The following is a 20,437-nucleotide window of genomic DNA, read 5'->3' as shown; positions in this document are numbered from 1 at the left end:
ACAACCGGGGTGGGGCAGGAAAGGAGGCAGCGGCAGCCTGGCCAATCCCCCACGAGAGCCGCACAGAGCATCCCCTTGGGCAACTTGTGGGAGACTCTGGGACTGTGCCAGCCAGCAGCAACCAGATGCCCACGTTCCCAGCAGGGCACAGTGGCTGTGGTGCTGTGCACCAGGATGGGGCATGGAGCGAGGTGGACAAGGAGAGCTCCCCGCCCCCCGTAGCAAATGCCCCCACGAGAGAGACATTTCCACTGGGAAAGAACGCCTGGCCTAGCATCCAGGGTCAGTGAGGAACCTGACAGTGAGTGATGGCTGAGAAATGCCAGCCTGTCCAAAGCGGCTGGGCAGTGGGGGGGTGCACTTGACTGCAGGGAGGAGCATCGCGCAAAGTCCCAAGAATCTGGGCCAGCAGTAAGCACAACCGGCGGCCCTTCCGTCTTCCTGCTCTGAAGTCAATTTCCGGCTCAGCATCAAGAAGGGCAACAAAGGGCAGGAATGGGAAAGTGATTCATAAGTATTCACCCCTCGAAGCTGGGAGCAAAATGTTCCAAGCCCACAAAATCCACACGCAGGGGAAATGCCTGTGCTCTGAGGGAGGAGGGGAGGCCCCGCCCTGCCTCAGTCTGGGCGCAGCAACACACACAGGCACCGTCCAGCCCCCTCGTGGGCATCCCCACTCCCCGAAGGGGGCAGCTTCAGACATGCATTTCCACATGATCGGAGGAAGCCAGTTCCCACCACAACAAGACGACGATTCTCTGCTCCTATAGATCTTCCTTGCATGCTCATATTCATACCCCCCCATCTCCAGTCTTGGATCCCCCTCCCCCCAACGCACACACACACGCACAGCAGCCTCGCCTTTGCTTTGGATGGTGCTGAATCCCTGGGGCTCAGTCTCCCCTGTGGGTCTCTCTCAGCGACTGAATGGCAGGGCAAATCTGGCTATGGGCAGCTCCCGGCTGGGGGTGGGGCAGCCCCTCTGCCACGCGGCCAGCACGCAGCCTCCATGCCAAGCCCGAGGTGGGGGCATTCTGGCGCCCTGGGGGTGGAGCACAGCGGCAGCGGCCTCATCTCCCTGCCCATGGAGCCCAAGTGGCTCTTCCCAGCCAGCCAGCAGCAAGACAAGGCCAAGCGTCGGGCCAGGCCCTCTCTGGCAAAGGCCTGTCCACTGCAGGCCCTGAGGGCGGGGCGGGGCGGGGCAGCACCGCAAAGTGGGGGCGGGCCTTCTCCAGAACGCCCAGGGCCACACGGTGCTCCTCAGCCCACCGCCAGCACGCCTGCTATGGCGTGCGACCAAGAGCCCCGAGGGCCCCGGGAGTGAGACAGGCGTCCCTTCCGAGGCTGTCCCACCTGCCAGGCCTGGCCTGGGGAATGCAGAACTGGGCCAAGAGCCACGGTCCAGGTCCAGGTGGGAGCCGAAGCCGGCCCCTGCAATCCCGGCCCACTGTCGGTCAAGGCCAGGCAGGGAAGTCGTGAAGGGGCTTGCACGGGCGCATCCTGGCCCAGGGACAGGGCAGGACCCTCTCGACTGAAGCCCCTTCTGGCCATCCCACAGCACAGGCACTGGCCAGGTGGGCCCAGCGCTGTAGGAGGCTGCCGCCAGTGGTGGCGGTGGCGGCGGCAGCAGCTAGGCTGGGGAGAGAGGGCCAGAGCCCCAGGGAGGCACACACGCACGCACACGCAGAGCCCCGCCTACCTCTCGCTGCAGCACCAGCTCCTTGGTGAAGAGCGCCGCCTCCTCGCTGAACGGCTCCCCCTCCTGGACCAGGCCTGGCAGGTTCCGCGCTCCTCGGGGGCACTCAATGCCTGGGGGGGGGGGGGAGAGAGAGGCAGGCCTCAGTGAAATGGGACCATCAACTTCGTTTATCCATCAACTTCCACTCTGATTTTGCAACAATGCCCAAAGTGGTTAAAGACATCCAGAAAACAAGGCCTCCTGGAGGCAGCAAAACGGCCTCCAAAGCAGACACAGAACAGGAGCTACCTGGAAGGGGAGGGGACATTTCCCGCTGGCTGGAGCGCCCTTGGGCAGGTGTGAGCCCTGGAGGCTGCCCTACTGGCAAACAGGGGTTTCCTTGCTCCATAAGGACGTAAGAGCCCTGCTGGAGCAGACCCAAGGTCCATCTAGTCCAGCATTCTGTTCACACAGGGGCCAACCAGCTGTCGACCAGGGACCTGCGAGCAGGGCACGAGCACAACAGCACCCTCCCACCCATGTTCCCCGGCAACTGGTGGACATAGGCTCACTGCCTCTGGTACCGGGGGTAGCACAGAGCCATCAAGACTAGTGGCCGTTGATACCCTTTTCCCCCAGGTATTTGTCCCCCGCCCCTTTTGAAGCCATCCAGACTGGTGGCCATCGCTACATCCTGTGGTAGCAAATCCCATAGCTTCACTCTGCGCTGTGTGAAGAAGGAATCCTGTTCCTCTGTCCGGAATCTCCCCCCCCCCGTCAGCTTCACGGGAGGACCCCATTCCATTCTCTGCACCATGCACAGTTGTGCAGACCTCTGTCATGTCTCCCCGACCCTCCTTTTTTCCAAGCTAAGCAAGCCCAGCTGCTGTAACCTTCTCTCACAGGGGAGATGCGCCAGCCCCTGGATCATTTTAGGTGCCCTTTTCTGCCCTTGTTCCAGCTCCACAATATCTTTCTTGAGGTGCACTGACCAGAACTGTCCACAGCATTCCAAGTGTGGTCGCACCGTAGATTTGTACAGGGGCAGTATGATGCTGGCAGTTTTATTCTCGATCCCCTTTCTAATTACGCCTAATGTGGAGTTTGCCTTTTTTACAGGAGCCACACGCTGGGCTGACATCTTCCTTGAGCTGCCCGCCACCACCCTACGATCTCTTTCCTGGTCGGCCACTTCCCTCCAGGATGGATCGGAGCAGCCACCGCAGAAGGTCAGAGGGCTCTGCTCTGGGACGGCCCTAGCACACAGGCCTCCCCCTCCTCCCCCCGGCCTGGGAGTGACCCCAGCAGCCAGTTTTGCCGGCTGAAGAGCATACAGTGCCGTGCACACGGCGCAGCGTGGGGCGACCTCAACTGCGCGGGCAGCGCCTTCCCCGCGGGGTGCTCGAAATAGCCCTCTCAATCCCTCTCAAGCAGCGAGCACAGCAGCGGCTCCCCTGTGTGCTGATCAGGCGAGGGCCGGGCCAGCCACGGGGCGGGGGGGGGGGCTGAGGTGGCGGGGAGCTGGTCTTGCTGGAACAAGGGAGGGAGCACTGAAGCGGGAAGAGCGACTGCCGGCCTGGGCCTGAGCGCGCTTCCACAAGGAGAAGGGGAGGCTGCCTCACAAAAGGCGGGCAGCGGAGCCCACGCAGGCGCTTCATGCCAGCAGCTGCTGCATCACTGGTCAAGGGCAGCATCACCCCTGCCCCCTCTGGGACACTTCGCCACGGAGGCCACGCTTGGCAGGCCGGGGGTCCAGAAGTTGACGGAGCGAAAGCCACAGCCGCTGCAGGGGGAAACTAACAGGCAGCAAGGAGCCAGCCCTCGGAAGACCTTGGCCAAGTCAGGCCTGTCCAGGAGGGGAGAGCTGGGCAGAATGCCGAGACGGCAGAGGCGGCAGCCGCAGAGGAAAGGAGGCGGCACCTCTGCCCAGGCCCAGGCGGCCTCCTTCGAATCCTGGCTTGGGGGCACCAAGCTCCCACTTGCAGACTTTGGGGCAGAGTTTCTGGCTGGGCTTGCCATTGGCCACCACGTGGCCCTGCCCCATGAGGCGAAGCCAACTGGCCTCATCCAGCCTGATCTGCCAGGCTGTCCAGAGCCCTGGGCTCCTCCTCACCTAGGCTCTCCCCCCCTCCACACACAAAGCCTCTGGGTTCCAAATCATCCCTTCCCACGCATATTGACAAGGATGCTCCAGAGATGCCCAAAGGCCAGGCCAGGCAGGGAAGGTCAAAGGTTACAAACAGGTTATGCGGGGGGCAGAGCTGCTGCTGTTTTCGCATCAGGCTCCCCATATGACAGAAGAGCTCACTACTGTCAGGGTGGAAACTGAGCCCATAGAGCCCCAGAGCAGTTCTGATTCTGAGAAGGAACAGCAATCCGTGGGAGAGGAGCTCGCTCATCTCTCACAAGCACAGCAGCCTGCAGAGATTCCTCCTGCCGGCATTCCTGGGATAGATAGTGACCCTGGCAGTGGGAGAGCGCTGGAGGGGGGCTTGCTGGACGCTCGGCGCAGACGCAGGGAGCGACGACAGATGGGGGGCGCCGAAAGGAGGCGTTCCACTTGTTTGGCGCTCAAACAATGGTCGCGTCCCGAGGACCCAAGGGAAAGAGGGAGGATCCCTCCATAACCCATAAGTTCAGAGTCTTCCCATGGTTCCCCTTCAGACGGGGACCAACTGCCTTACCTGGAGCTTAGGCTACTCTGCTATCTTTCCCCAGTGCTGTTCCTTGCTTAGTCACTAGTGATTAGTATCTGAAAGAGCCATAAAGGAATAAAGGAATAAAGCCTTGGAAAGAATCCTTGTCGTCTGTGTCCTGAGTTGGCTATTGGAGGGGACTGCAAGAGGCAGCTAGGGCGCTCCTGACAACTACAGCTCCAGACACGATCAAGAATGATAAGAAGCAGAGGCCCAGATTATGCTGGCTTATTTCCCGTAACAGCTGCTTTTGCCAATGACTGGCCAGACACAGCCTGTTAAGTGTGAATTCTGCCGCGTTATCACAGGCTCAGAGGCAGGTCAAGTTCTGCTCTTCCAAGGTTTGTAGAGGAAGACGGTAGCATCACAAAAACAACCCAAGCTTGCTGCGGACAAGGAGAGCTGCAACTGGCTGCCAGCTGAGGCACAGGGCTGGCTCCCAGCAGCTACAGGAGTGGCCAAGCCAGATCCTCCCCCCCTGACACACACACAAAGCTCTCCCCAATGGGCAAGGATCCCAAGCCCCCCGGCTTCCCAGGTTCAACACAATGTGCCTGGAGAGCAAAACTGCCCTCGATCCAGGGACCGGCAGCCCATCAATGGTGGGGCTGTTGAGGCAGCCCTTGAAGCTGCCTCAACAGCGATCCAGAAAATGGCACCCGGAATATGGATGCCCAAGACCCAGGTGCAGCTGCGAGGATGGAGCTGATGGAAGAGGTGGGATGAAGAGGGGAGACCTGGCCTCCCAGACGCCAACACCACGGAGCCACGTCCTACTGTCCTGCCGAGGTGCAAGCAGCAACCAACCTGCACTAGCCAATGCCACCCAAGGCACACGCACAAGCCTGTCTGCCCTTTTCGTCCCCAGATCCAGAGACGGCTTCCCTCAACGAGAGCCTGGAATTGGCAATGGGCTGGAGGAGGGGGAACAAGACGGGTCTCAATCAGGCACCATGGAGTGGATGATCATGGACGAGGCAATGGACCGGCCCACCAGGGAAACGACAGTTCTGTTGGGGAGGCAGCTTTGCCACTTGGGAACACCCCTGGCCCAGCACTGCAGCTGGATTCTCTGTGGCAGCCGTGGCCTTTTGGGAATTAACTGGGAGTTTGTTTTTTTAAACTGTTACTTGCTCTGAATTTGTTTTATATTGTTTTTCTGTTCTCTTCAGGGGAAAAATAAAAAAATGGTTTTCTTGTTCACAAAACACATTGGGAACATTTCATTTGTGTTAAGAAGCCATATGAAGGGTGGGGTGGAAGGAAGAGCTGCACAAAACAATTTCAGCGGGGGAGGTGCCATGGTCCATTCTTGAAATATATTTCTTTTACTACTGTTTTAATTTATTTAATTGGTTTTTGTTTTAAGTCATATTCTAGAAAAGTGACTTGGGCAGCCTGTCCAGGATACACATTTTCTAAATACACAAGTAAAATCCATGATCAAACTGTGAAAGAAAATAAGCAGCATATTGAAAATGCATTTGGTGTGGTTCTCTTTTGCCCCCCTCTGAACCAGAGATATGGAGGAGTGGGACCAGAGCTCAGGGGTAGATCCCAGGTCCAGCCCCAATCTGCTCCAGCATAAAGGCCCCCAGGGAGCAAGCGAGCTCTACGTCCCTCTCTGCCCAAGGCCCTGCAGAGCCACCTGCCAGTCAGAGACGGCCCCTGGCCCAAGGTGGGCTGGAGAGACCCCCCTCGAGCTCAGTTTCAGGCAGCTTATTCGTGTGCTCTCTCTCCGCCTTGTTCTGCAAATCAGACGGGGGTTCATGGATGAGGAGCGCCTGACAGGGCACAGCACGCGTGCCCCCACTCCCGGCTTCTCCCGCAGATGTCCCGTCTCAAGAGCACAGCCAGCAGCGAGGAGTGAATCGGTGCCGGCGTGACGAGGTGCCTCGCGCCCTGCGGGCTGCTCGTCTCCAGGCTGGTCCAAGAGGCGGCTCTCCTGGCACAGCTGCCAGCTCCACATGTGCAGGACGGGAGCGCCCCCCCCCCCCGCACAGATGGAGCACTCCGAGAAGCCTCGAGCAGCACCCCCAGGCGCACCGGCACAGCATCTGTGGCCCGGCACACCGACAGAAAGACGGCTCCAGCTCCAGCCACTTGCTGCGAGGAGCAGCCGCCTGCACACTGACACACACCTCCGACCCCGGGCAGCACCTGAACATGGTCGACAGGGCTGTGCCGGATTCTGGCTGCCCCCTTTGCAACGGGGCAGCTGCCGGCGGCTCCAAAGGCCCGGTCTCTCCCGGAAAGGCTGCCCTTCCTTGCCCCACAGCCAGCACTGGTCAGCCCCGGGCGAGAGGGCTGCCTAGGCAGAACATGGCTTATGTGGAAGCCCACAGTGGGGGCTGCGAAGGGGCCCCCTGTCGCACCAGGCTCTACTGGCAAGAGGCCAGCCCTCGCGGGGGGCAGCAGCTCCTTTGGCAATATGAGCGGGACGTGCCCCCCCCAGGGGTGAACACATCCACCGCTGACTGGCTGCACCCCCCCACCTCAAAACACCATGGTTCAAGGGGGCCCCTTCCCAGGGGGGAGGGAAGAGAAGACTTCCTAAAAGCGCCCCCCGTCTCCCATTTGGGCTGAGCTCCAGCTGCCCACAGGCTTTGAGGCTCCACCGGCTTTGCTTCCTCAGGTAGGCGCCATGCGAGATCCTTCCCCCTGCCCCAGGCCCATCCCCGCACCCTCGGAGCCTCCTGCCACCCTCAGCGTGGCTGCTGTGAAACAGACTCCTGCCTTCACATCAGCTTGATCACTGCAAGGCAGGTCTGAGCCGTGCTCAGGGCCCCCAGCTGCTGACGCGGCCCAGCCCGGCGCAGCCCGGGCTTGCTGTGTTACAGCCCCACACCACCAACTCCTGCCCGGCCTGCTCCCCCGCCCCCTGTCTGGCTGCTTGGATGAGGCCCCTGCAGCGCCAGTGGGCACCCTCCACAGCTCCACGCCCATCTGCTGTCCGTCAGCCAGGACAATCCACAACTCTGAGGTGAGCTGCACAGCGCTGGATGGGCTGAGCTCGTTGTTTGGCCATCGCAGTGTGGGAGATGCCGGCCCTGAGAAAAGGCTGCCGGGCAGCAAGGGTAAGCATCTCTCAGCCTCAGTACTGGCACAGGTCACAAGTGGATTAAAACACACTCTGCACGGCTGCAAGTTGCAGCCCTGTGAGAAGGCTGCAGGGATGCTCAGCAAACCAAGTTGCAAGAGGATCGCTGAATGAAGGAACCGCCACCGCCAAGGGCGGGCACGTCTGGCCGTGGGCACCAGCAGGGCCTCCAAGCAATGAAGGCTGTGAGACCCGCGCCCCGCACCCACATGCAGTGCAATCCGAAATCCGTGTCACCTCCATACAACAGCTCAGGTTGCCTTTGGAAGGAGAACAAATTGCAAGGCAAGAAACATGATTGAGGAAAATGGCTGTTCCAAAAGAGCAGGAACCAATGTTGCAGGCGGTTCTCCACGCACCATCACGGCAGGCCACCCCGAAGACAGGCAAAGCACCGAACACTCATGCTGGCCATTATTTCTGAGCTCAGGAAACAGGCTGACGAGACCCCAGCAGCAAGAGTCTGGATGCCACGGCAGACAGGAGCACAGCACTGAGTGGCCTTGCTGCTTCTAGGCCAGAGAGGGCTGGCAAGATGCTTCACCAGCTCCCAGGACCTGCTTGGCACCACTGCAGCACCGCGTCAGCCAGCCTGGCACCACTGCACATGAGCAACCGAGGAGACCGGCCTGCCCCAGATTAAGAGGGGGCCACTGCACTCGGGACGAGGGGGGGATGCAGAGGCCACCAGCAGCACCAGGACTGTGGCTCAGGAAACAAGAGCAAGTCCCTCCAGGGCTCAAGGCACTGCCTTGCACAGGGCTCTCCGCCTGGCCTGACAGGGGCATTGGAGGGGCAGGGACGCCCAGCCCTGCAGCCCCCTCTGCAAAGCCTCCAGTCCGGACACAGAGATCCCTCCCTGGCAGAGAAAGCCCGGCTGCCTCTGAGACCTCTCTCTCTCTCTCTCTCTCTCACACTCACACACACACACACCCCTCACCCAAGTTTTCTTGGACTGGATCTAGAGAGAGAGACAAGAGCTAGAAATAAATAGGTGAATACATCAGAGCAAAGGTGCTTTGTGAAGCAAGACCACCGCACCCAACGCTGCCACGTATTAATGACCCCAGGAGCGATGGCGCAGGCTGCTGCTGCGTTTCACCTGCCGTGTTCCCCAGCATGCTGGCGAGTGAGCGCTGGGGCAGGGAAAGGTGCTGCCGGCGGCAGGGAGGCTCCCTGACCCTTGCCAGGGCCAAGGAAGAGGAGCACTCTGGGGGGATCCGGGGGGGCGGGGCGGGCATCAGCAGAAGAAAGTTAAGTGCAATCCAAGCAGCAGAGCTAGAAGGCCAGAGGGCGGGGGGGGGGGATCTTCTGGCTTGTCTCCCTCACCCATAGGTCTGCCTAGGCGAGGGGTGGGGAACCTGTGGCTCTGTGAACCTTGTTCAGCAACAGCTCCCATCAGCCCCAGCCAGCATGGCCAATGGCCAGGGGCAAGGAGCACTGCAGTCCAGCCCCAGCAGGGAGGCCTCCTCCGAGTGCCAGAGGGGGCCGAGGCTGAGGCTGCAGTGCTGGCCACTCCTCCCTGCGGAGGGGGAGGCCTCCCGTGCCGGTGCCAGCTGCATCCCACAGTAGGCAGCCGAGGGCGCCCTCCACGCAAGAAGCCCCCTCTGGCTCCCCTGCCCCAACAGAGAGGAGTGCTGGGCCGAGTGGGCTGGCCAGACACGCAGCCAGGCCTCTGGCCCCGTGGGACGGGGAGGAGAGCGGCTGGCTGGCTGGGGCAGGGGCTGGCCTGTAACGCACCCCCAACCCTCTGCCATGGGAGGGGGACTGCTGGAGCAGCACAGAGGTGGGGGGAAGCTCCGCATATGCTCAGCGGCACTCTTCCCCAACCCTGCATCAGCAGTCCCAGGACCGAATGCAAGCAGTTTGGTCCTGCTGGCCGCAATAAGGGTGTCAACCATGAAGAGCCCGTCTCTGCAGACCATCCAGTGCCACCATCAGGAAGGCTCCTGAGGGGCAGCTTCCCTTGGTGGGAGGGATTCGGCCGTGTGAGCGACACTGCCACGCGTGCGCCTCGCAGATGCTGAGCGGGACCAGGAGAAGCTAAACAGAGAGAACAAACTAGGAGCTCCTCCTCTCAGCCCCCGCTCGTTTCTTCCTGTCCAGAGAGGGAGGGCTCCTCCCGCTGCCAGGAACCTCAACTGACCTGGCGTCAAAGCGGCAGGGAACGCCCTCGCAGAGACAGAGACGGGCGCGGGAAGCTGGATGAGAGAAGAGGGGTGCACGCTCTATGGATTCTAGCCCAGAAAAATGAAGACGTTTCCAGCCCACAGCTTTGCAAAGACAGAGGCAGACATGTGATGACAAACCAGTTTGGCTCAGACACGTGGACATGTGTGAGAGAACCTTGGTCCTACGATTGCCCATCCCCGATTCAAGCCCCGCCTCAGGCACAAACTCACAAAGTGACCGAGGCCGTTGGTCTCCGAGCCTCTGGCCAGCAGCAGCTTGGCTTTCACCCTGGACCTGGTGCCTGGCCATCCCAGGGCTGTTTGAAGTGACCTCCTCTTGCTGTGGCAGGCTACAACAGGAATTTGCGGGGAGGGGGCTGGCCAAGGGCACATATTTTGGGATGGCTTGCCAGGCAGCTACAACTCTGTGAGCAAAAGAGAGACCCTGCAGCAAATCTCTGTGGAGAAGTCAAGGAGAATTCCACAACTTGACAGGTTTCCTGTCTCCTGGCTGAGCAGAGCAGAGGACGCTGCTCCAGCTGGTCTAGGGGCTATACAAGCAAGCAAGCAAGCTCCCAGAGCGCGAGCGACCAGAGCGCGTGAACAGGGAAGGCAAACACGAGTTTGGCAGAGGAGATCAAGGGGGAGGCCCCTAACAATTTTTTAGAATTTCTTTTTCTTGTAACACACACTTCCATACCAGTGGGACACTGTTGTTAACCTCCAGCGAATAGAGGACAAAGCACAGGCTATCCCAGTACAATGAGAAAGCTAGAAACATAAAGGGAATAGAGACTATGGAAGGACAACACTCTCCAGTGGTGGTGACCTGCAAGGTCTGTGCCATTTTTGCTTTCTTGCCTGACATCACCGTGGCCTACACGTCTAACAAGTGCAAGCTGATCACGCTGTTGGAAGAGAAAGTAAGAGGACTGGAGTGGCGAGTGTCGACCCTCCAGGGAATAAGAGAAGATGAAGAGTTCTTGGACAGAACGGTGGACTACAGCAGCAAAGAGAGGTACAGAAGCCAGAAGAGCAACAGCAAGCTGAGGCAGAAGCGGAAAATGCTGAGGTGAGGAAAAATGCAGTAGAGGATACTCCCTGGAAAAGGGTGACAGGAGCAGAAGAATTAGAACCCACTCTGCACCAGTAGAAGCAGTGGAACTAGGGAACCGTTTCCAGGTACCTGAGGATGAGACTGGAGGACAGCCTGCAGAGGAAGAAGTGAACTGTTTTGAAAACAAAAAAGGACACATCTAGGAAGTGGAAAGAAGGCCAAGTAACAAAGGAAGAGTACAGGCATGTAGCACAGAATTGCAGGGATGGCGTCAGGAAGGCTAAAGCTGAGAATGAGCTGAGGTTAGCGAGGGATGCTAAAAGCAACAAAAAGGCTTTCTTCAGCTACGTGCATAGTAAAAGGCAGAGGAAAGAAATGGTTGTTCAGCTATTAAATAAGGATGGCAAAACGATAACAGATGACAAAGAAAAGGCAGAGGTGCTCAATTCCGACTTTGGCTCAGTCTTCTACCAAAAGAGGGTCTATGACCCCCCTGGCAAAGGCGAAGTGCAGGCTGAAGGGGCAGGATTGCAGCTTGAGATCGATAGGCATATGGTCAAGGAACGCCTAATGACTTTGAATGAGTTCAAATCTCCAGGGCCAGATGAACTGCATCCTAGAGTCATAAAGGAACTGGCAGAAGAACTCTCAGAACCGCTGTCTATTCTCTTTGAGAAATCATGGAGGACGGGGGAAGTGCCAGATGACTGGAGGGGGGCTAACGTTGTCCCTATCTCCAAAAAGGGCAAAAAGGAGGAGCCTGGGAACTACAGACCAGTCAGTCTGACATCAATCCCTGGGAAAATGCTGGAGCAGATGATAAAGGAATCCATCTGGAAGCACCCTGAAAACAATGCAGTGATTATTTAACAATGCTGTGAAAGTGCTGCACTCAATATGCCAACAAATTTGGAACACTCAGCTGTGGCCACAAGACTGGAAAAGTTCAGTTTACATTCCAATTCCAAAGACAGGCAATGTCAAGGAGTGTTCAAACTACCGCACAATTGCGCTCATTTCACATGCCAGCAAGGTGATGCTCAAAATCCTACAAGCTAGGCTTCAGCAGTATGCGAGCTGCGAACTACCGGAAGTACAAGCTGGGTTTCGACGAGGCAGAGGAACTAGAGATCAAATCGCCAACTTTCGCTGGATCATGGAGAAAGCAAGAGAATTCCAGATTAATGTCTATTTCTGCTTCACTGACTACGCTAAAGCCTTTGATTGTGTGGATCACAACAAACTGTGGCAAATTCTGAAAGAGATGGGAGTACCAGACCACCTTACCTGTCTCCTGAGAAACCTGTACCAGGGTCAAGAAGTAACAGTAAGAACCAGACATGGAACAACCGATTGGTTCAAAATTGGGAAAGGAGTACGACAAGGCTGTATATTGTCGCCCTGCTTATTTAATTTATATGCAGAGTACATCATGAGCCACATAACATCACTGGCCACATAATGAGAAGACAGGATACCCTGGAGAAGATGCTGATGCTAGGGAAAGTGGAAGGCAAAAGGAAGAGGGGCCAACAAAGGGCAAGATGGATGGATGATATTCTGGAGGTGACGGACTCGACCTTGGGGGAGCTGGGGGTGGCGACGGCCGACAGGAAGCTCTGGCGTGGGCTGGTCCATGAAGTCATGAAGAGTTGGAAGTGACTGAACGAATAAACAACAACACATCATGAGAAACGCCGAGTTGGATGAATCACAGGTCGGAATTAAGATTGCTGGGAGAATTATCAACAACCTCAGATATGCAGACAATACCACCCTAATGGCAGAAAGTGAAGTGGATCTAAAGTGCCTCTTGTTGAGGGTGAAAGAGGAGAGTGCAAGAGCTGGTTTGAAACTCAACATTAAAAAAACGAAGATCATGGGATCTGGCCCCATCACTTCCTGGCATATAGAAGGGGAAGAAATGGAAGCAGTGACAGATTTTATTTTCTTGGGCTCCAAGATCACGGCAGATGGTGACTGTAGCCATGAAATTAAAAGACGCTTGTTCTTTGGGAGGGAAGCTATGGCAAACCTAGACAGCGTAGTAATAAGCAGAGACATCTCCTTGCCGACAAAGGTCTGTATAATCAAAGCTATGGTTTTCCCAGTAGTAATATATGGCTGTGAGAGCTGGACTATAAGGAAGGCTGAGCTCCAAAGAATCGATGCTTTCGAACTGTGGTGCTGGAGAAGGCTCTTACGAGTCCCCTGGACTGCAAGGAGGTCAAATCAGTCAATCCTAAAGGAAATCAACCCTGACTGCTCATTGGAAGGACAGATACTGAACCTGAAGCTGAAATATTTTGGCCACCTAATGCGAAGAGAAAACTCCCTGGAAAAGACCGTGATGCTGGGAAAGACTGAAGGCAAAAGGAGAAGGGGACGGCAGAGAATGAGATGGCTAGATAGCATCATTGATTGAATGAATATGGACTTGAGCACGCTCCGGGAGAGAGCGCAGGACAGGAAGGCCTGGCGTGCTATGGTCCATTTTTATTTATTTATTTATTACATTTATATCCCACCTTTTTTCCTCCAAGGAACTCAAGGTGGCGTACATAATCCTCCTCCTCCTCTCCATTTTATCCTCACAACAACAACCCTGTGAGGTAGGTTGGGCTGAGAGTATGTGACTGGCCCAAAGTCACCCAGTGAGCTTCCATGGCCGAGTGGGGACTAGAACCCGGATCTCCTGACTCCCAGTCCAGCACTCTAGCCACTACACGACTGAACGACTGAACAACAACAATGCCACCTAGAGTGGCCAGATAGCCAGCCAGATGGGTGTCTAAATCAATCTAATAAATAAATATTTTTTTTTATTAATGACTTGGATGAGGAGGTGCAGGAATTGCTTAGCAAATCTGCAGATGACACAAAATTGGGCGGGATAGCCAATACCTTGGGAAACAGAAACAACACTCAAAGTAATCTTGATAGACTGGAGTGCTGGGCAGAAAACAACAGAATGACATTTCATAGGGATAAATGCCCAGTTCTGCACCTAGGAAAAAGAAACCAAATGCACATTTATAATATGGGGGATGCGTGGCTCAACAACACTACAAGTGAGAAGGATCTTGGAATTGTTGTAGATCACAAGCTGAATATGAGCCAACAATGTGATGTGGCTGCAAAAAAGGCCAATGCTATTTTGGGCCACATTAATAGAAACATAGCTTCCAAACCACGTGAAGTACTAGTTCCCCTCAACTCAGCACTGGTTAGGCCTCATCTGGAGTACTGTGTCCAGTTCTGGGCACCACACTTTCAGAAGGATGCAGACAAACTGCAGAGGGTTCAGAGGAGGGCAATGAGGATGATCAGGGGACTGGAAACAAAGCTCTGTGAGAAGAGACTGAAAGAACTGGGCATGTTTAGCCTTGAGAAGAGAACGCTGTGGGGAGATAGGATAGCGCTCTTCAAGTACTTGAAAGGTTGTCACAGGAGGAAGGCCAGGATCTCTTCTCGATCATCCCAGAGTGCAGGAGACGGGAGAATGGGCTCAAGTGACAGGAAGCCAGATTCCAGCTGAACATCAGGAAAAACTTCCTGACTGTTACAGCAATATGACAATGCAGCCAATTCCCTAGGGAGGCGGTGGGCTCTCCCACACTGGAGGTGTTCAAGACGAGGCTGGACAGCCATCTGTCAGGGATGCTCTGACTTGGATTCCTGCACTGAGCAGGGGGTTGGACTCAATGGTCTTGTAGGCTCCTTCCAACCCTACTGTTCTATGATTCTATGAAGCTCAGAATTACGGTCTCTCTCCCAGACCCCAGCATGGTAAGCTTAAAAAGAAATCTTACAGCCATTAATCAAAGCTTCATTTCCTGTTCTTAAGGCTTCAAACCAAAAGCAGTTGTGAGGCTAGAAAGCCAGCAAGAGCCAGGGGCCAGGCTGTTGCCCCAGAACATCCCACAGACGACTCTCTCCCAGTGCAAGTTGTTCCCCCGAGGCAAGGCTGGCTGACTGGGTGAAGCAAGGAGGTACGTGGATGAGGCCTCCAGGCATGTGACATCAGTGTTCCATGCTGACAGCGCCCCAGGTCTCAGAGACAAAGAGGGCTTTCTGGGCAAGACGGTGCATTTCTCAGGACGCAGGAAACGATTCATTCCTTGGGTGATGAACTAATATCCTCGCATGCAGAGAATAAGCCTTGGGTTGGGAGTGGGAGGGGGCATTCCTGGTAATGGGAAATTTGATAATCAGGAATAAACAAAGATGGGTTTTTATGACCAGAGCGTGTTGATTGCAATGTGATTTGCCTGTCTGGTGCAGTGGTTTTAGACACTGAACACTGCCTAGAAAAGACGGCAGCCCAGGGGAAAAATTGGCAACTATGGCACGTGTCAGTATCAGCAACAGTGGAAAATGTAGTTGTCCAGTCTTGGAAGCAAAACTGAGTTGCTACATAAGACGCTGAAATCCAGGGTAGCATTCAGTCAGAAGGGTTGCTGAATAGCTTTTAAACAGACTTCTGGGGAAAGCTGTCAGAAGCTGGGGAGTGTCCGATGTGTGAGGACTTGTTCCGAAGGGATGCTGCTACTGCTGCTGCAAATGGGGATAAGGTGGCATTTGGAAGTGAGCATAGGAAATAATATGATGGTAATTCAGAGAGGGGAGAGGGTCACTGAGAGAATGTGAACGCAAAAGGACGTTTGAAGTCAAACCCAACACACGTTTGTAGGCCTCTGTAAGCCAAGAAGAGGGACCGAGGGCCGGGTTTGGAGTGAAAGGAGAATGGAGACCAAGGCACAGCAGAAACCTGGTGGAGTGGAGAGAGGCCGGGCTGGTTCCTGGCAGATCGCTCATGGCAAACATCTGCTCAGTGAGCAACAACATGGGGGGCTGGGGAAGGTAAGTTCCATGCAAAGGAGGATTAGGAGAGGGGTTCTAAATAAAACTGCCAGTGTTGTAATGGTGCAACCACATTTGGGATACTGTGTACAGTTCCGGTCACCACACCTCAAAAAGGAAATTGTGGAGCTGGAAAAGGTGCAGAAGAAAGCAACCAAAATATTCAAGCAACTCCCCCATGAGGAAAAGTTAGGTTGTGTGGGGCTTTTCAGTTTAGAACAATGGTTCTCAATTCATTTAAGTCCATGAACCACCAGGCCAATAAAAAATATTTTGTGGACCACCCCCATTTATTTATTTATGTCGAGGCTTGATTAAAAAGAGCAGACATGTTTTGGTTTGAAATTTATTTTTTTCTTAGACGTTTGGATTTTCTTCTCACTGACGAGCTTTTCAATGTTTGGAGTGGTACTTGATAATACACAACAAATATCACTTTCCGTTGCGAGCTGATTCCTCTGTTCGGACTTAATGTGCAACAAACATGAGAATCCCATCTTACACATATAAGTTGATGCAAATGGCAAAAAAAATGTGACTGCGTGTGCTGACAGATTTGGGTAACTCCCAGTCATGCTGGCCCAAAATTCTCTGTTAGACTGCTTGTACATGTCTTGGGTCACAAAATCATTTTTCAGATCCAAGAATTCCTCCTGCAGATCCTCTGGAACACTGTTAACATCTGTTGTGAGCGGATTCCTGGTGAAAGATAACCCATCCTTTGTCCTGTCCACCTCCAGAAAGTATCACTGGAATTCGTCTCATAGCTTCCGTAAATGATTGAGAATTTGTGTCCGAATGGCTTCCTTTTTCCCCGAGCATGGCATCCACAGATGGAAATTGAATCAAATTATTGCCTTTGACTCTTCTCATCCAGTGTTCCAATTTGTCAAGAAAAGCCTTAATGATGCTTTGGTGAGAGAACAGATTTGCACCTTTTCCCTGCAGCTGAAGATTCAGTTTGTTCAAGATTCCAAAAATATCGACAAGATACGCAAATTCTAAATTTGACTGCATCAGCACATTTCAGAATTCCTCTTTCCCTTAAGCCTGGAGAAACAAATCCAACTTCTCTCTCAACTGAAAAACTCAGTTCAGTACATTCCCTGCCGACAACCACCATACAGAAGTGTAGAACAGCGACACATCAAGTCAGAACCCATGTCCTGGCAAAATCTTTTGAACAGAGCTGATGATTTGATGTAATTCACCACTTTCTCCAACCCTTTGAAAACGGCGTTGAGTTGATCAGGCAATGTTTTTGATGCCAAAGCTTCCCTATGAATGAAGCAATGAACCCCGGTTACCATTGGAGCGTGCTGTTTCACCAACACTTGGAAGCCTGATCTTGAGCCTAGCATGGAAGGTGCACCATCAGTGATTTGCTCAATCCAAACCATTCACTTCAAAGAAACTGTTAAATTGTTAACAGTTTCTATCACATCCTGAGCCTTTGTGGTGGTATCAAGGGTCTTACAAAAAAGAAACTAATCCTTGAAGTCTCCCTCAACCATATATCATGCAAACACCAATAGCTGAGAGCACAATGCAACATCGGTTGATTCATCCAAATTGTATTTACATTTTACAACATAAATTATAAAGAAACTATCTAGCAGAGAATGAACGATATGATAACCACTCAGCACAGCAGCGGGAGCTACACTCACAAACCACACATGTCTAGGCAGGTCACCTTCACGCCAAAAACAAGTTTTAAGTTGCAGCCCAGCCATTAAGTGGTACTTCTGTTGTACGAAAGTGTACACATGTAAATAATGGGAGAAGAGCACGTTGTTTTATTGCGCTGCTTTCCTCCTGTAAAGAAGGTTAAGTTGTGTAAACACACCAACTCTAAAACTTTTTTTATTTGAAATGTATAAATATAGATACCCACCAACTTTCTCTGAAAATTGTATCTATATTTAATTTTATACAGTTATATATTCGTGGGGACCACTGGAAAAGTCACCATGGGCCACCAATTGAGAACCACTGGTTTAGAAGGAAGGAAGGAAAGTGTGTGTGTGTGTGTGTGTGTGTGTCTGGGGAGGGGCATGATAGAGGTTTAAGGAATTATGCATGTTGTGGGGAAAGTAGAGGGAGATTTCTCTCTTTGCTTCTCCCCACCACCCCGCTGCCCCATGCCAGAACATAGGATCACCCAATTAGACTGATCGGCAGGAGATTTAGAACAGACTGTGGTCACAGTGAGAACAGAGAGGGAGCCTGCAAGGGGATGGCCAGGGAAAGTCCTCACAGGTTGTACCACCAGCAAGACATCCTCCATCCCAGGGTGGCAGCCAAGGTAGGCAGCCCGCTGGAAACCAAGTGCGACCCGTGGGGATCAAACCCCACAAAAGCTGACTGGAGAGTAGCGAGGCTGCTCACTGCAGATGTCGGGGAAAGGGGGAACGTGCTCCCCCATTCTTCTGCCCGGTCCCGGCCCAGCAGGGGAAGTGGTGGCTGTCTGAGAGGAGTACTGCACTTCCAGGGCGGGGCATGCCCCCACCCAAGAGCAGGAAGCAGCCCGATGGGACACCGCCTGGAAAGCCTCCGAGGTGCAAGGACAATCCGAAGCCCAGGCCCATACGGACTGGCACCTGAGCACGGCAAAAGGGGGGGGTGGGGGCCAATGGCAGCAACGAAAGTAGGAGCTACCCTATGTTGAGTAAAGCCCACGTGACTTTTCACGCTCCCTCCCCAGCAACAGCAAAACTGCTATGTCCTTAAGTGTCTCTAATGATGGGAAGCTTTTAGAAGGAACAAAGCAACGCGGGCTCCAGAAGTCGCTGCAAACCAGCCAAGCCAGCTGAGCAGAGCAGAGCAGAGCTGCTCCAGCTGGTCCAGGGAGTACAGAAGCAGGCAAGCTCCCAGAGAGTGAGCAAACAGAGTAAGCGGACAGGGGGAGCAAACAGACTCGGCCAGGGGAGGTCAAGGGGGAGGCCTCTAACATTTTTTAAATTATTTTTATTTTTTATTTTAACTAACTTTTTTCCATTTATTTGTCTTGTAACATGCACTTCCACACCAGTGGGACTCTGTTTTTAACCTCTACTGAGTAGAGGAGCAGGCACAGGCTAGTCTAGAACAATCACAGAGCTAGACACAAAAAGGGAAAAGAGATTATGGAAGGACAAGACTCTCCAGTGGTGGTGACCTGCAAGGTGTGTGCAGTGTTTGTTTTCTTGCCTGAGAACAACATGGCCTACACCTGCAACAAGTGCAAGTTGATCACGCTGCTGGAAGAAAAAATAAGTGGACTGGAGTGGCGACTGTCAACCCTTCGGGGAATAAGAGAACACGAAGAGTTCTTGGACAGAATGGGGGAACTACAGCAGCAAAGGGAAGACCAGAAGCTTGAAGAGCAACAGCAAGCTGAGGCAGAAGTGGGAAATGCTGAGGTGAAGAAAAATGGAGTAGAAGATACTCCTCCTTACTTTTTCTTCCAGCAGCATGATCAACTTCATATATGTGTCCTTTTTGTATTCAGGTCATCTATAAGCTTTTTGTGACGCCACACTGGCTTCTTCTGTTATCATCTGCTCTGTTATGAGCAGATGATAAAGCAATCCATCTGGAAGCACCTTGAAAACAATGCAGTGATTACTCGAAGCCAACATGGATTTGTCAAGAACAAATCCTGCCAGACAAATCTGATCTCATTTTTCTATCAGGTAACCTCCCTTGTGGACTGTGGGAATGCTGCGGACATCATATACGTCGACTTCAGCAAAGATTTCAACAAAGTGCCCCATCATATCCTGATGAACAAACTAGCTCAAAGTGGGTAGATGAAACAACGATCTGGTTGATCCACAGTTGGCTACAGAATCAAACTCAAAGAGTGCTTCTCAATGGGATCTTCTCAAACTGGGGAGAGGTACCGAGTGGGGTACCTCAGGGCTCAGTCCTGGGCCCAGAGCTCTTCAACATTTTTATTAGAATCAAAGAATCATAGAATAGTAGGGTTGGAAGGGGCCTACAAGGCCATCGAGTCCAATCCCCTGCTCAATGCAGGAATCCAAGTCAGAGCATCCCTGACAGATGGCTGTCCAGCCTCGTCTTGAACGCCTCCAGTGTGGGAGAGCCCACCACCTCCCCAGGTCATTGGTTCCATTGTCGTGTTGTTCCAACAGTCAGGAAGTTCTTCCTGATGTTCAGCCGCAATCTGGCTTCCTGTCACTTGAGCCCATTCTTCCGTGTCCTGCACTCTGGGAGGATCAAGAAGAGATCCTGGCCTTCCTCCTGTGACAACCTTTCAAATACTTGAAGAGTGCTATCATATCTCCCCTCAGTCTTCTCTTCTCAGGGCTAAACATGCCCAGTTCTTTCAGTCTCTCCTCATAGGGCTTTGTTTCCAGTCCCCTGATCATCTTTGTTGCCCTCCTCTGAACCCTCTGCAGTTTGTCTGCATCCTTCTTAAAATGTGGTGCCCTGAACTGGACACAGTACTCCAGATGAGGCCTAACCAGTGCTGAGTAGAGGGAAACTAGTACTTCCCGGGATTTGGAAGCTATGCTTCTATCAATGCAGCCCAAAAGAGAATTTGCCTTTTTTGCAGCCACATCACATTGTTGGCTCATATTCAGCTTGTGATCTACAACAGTGACTTGGAGGAGGCGCAACGCAATTAAGGATTTAAAAAACAATAAAGCCCCAGGTATGGATGGTTTCACACCAGAACGTTATAAGGTATTCTTAACGGAAATAGAACAACCATTATTAGGTGCACTGAATGAGATCATGACAACTCACTCTCTTTTAAAAACCTGGGAGGAAGCTTGTATAGTAGTGATTCCATAAAAAGATAAAGATATTACAAAAGTTGAATCTTATAGACGTATTGCTCTTTTGAATCAAGACTTTAAA

The 20,437-nt window shown here is 53.5% G+C and overlaps 1 protein-coding gene across 3 annotated transcripts in view; it reads right to left on the bottom strand.

The window, feature by feature from the left end:
* Positions 1 to 20,437, bottom strand: part of SND1 (staphylococcal nuclease and tudor domain containing 1) — a 355,633-nt gene that overhangs the window by 100,202 nt on the left and 234,994 nt on the right. For all 3 annotated transcript variants that reach the window (XM_084808775.1, XM_084808776.1, XM_084808777.1), the window contains one exon: positions 1,700 to 1,809. In XM_084808775.1, coding sequence (XP_084664901.1) covers positions 1,700 to 1,809 — 110 coding nt within the window. The remainder of the gene's footprint in view (positions 1 to 1,699; positions 1,810 to 20,437) is intronic.

This window comes from Heloderma suspectum, chromosome 7, assembly GCF_057233095.1.
Source record: "Heloderma suspectum isolate Gila_16-S chromosome 7, 16-S_ref, whole genome shotgun sequence".
Taxonomy (NCBI): Eukaryota; Metazoa; Chordata; class Lepidosauria; order Squamata; family Helodermatidae; genus Heloderma; species Heloderma suspectum.
Note: the sequence above shows the minus strand (reverse complement) of the source record. Positions and strands in the feature narration are given on the sequence as shown.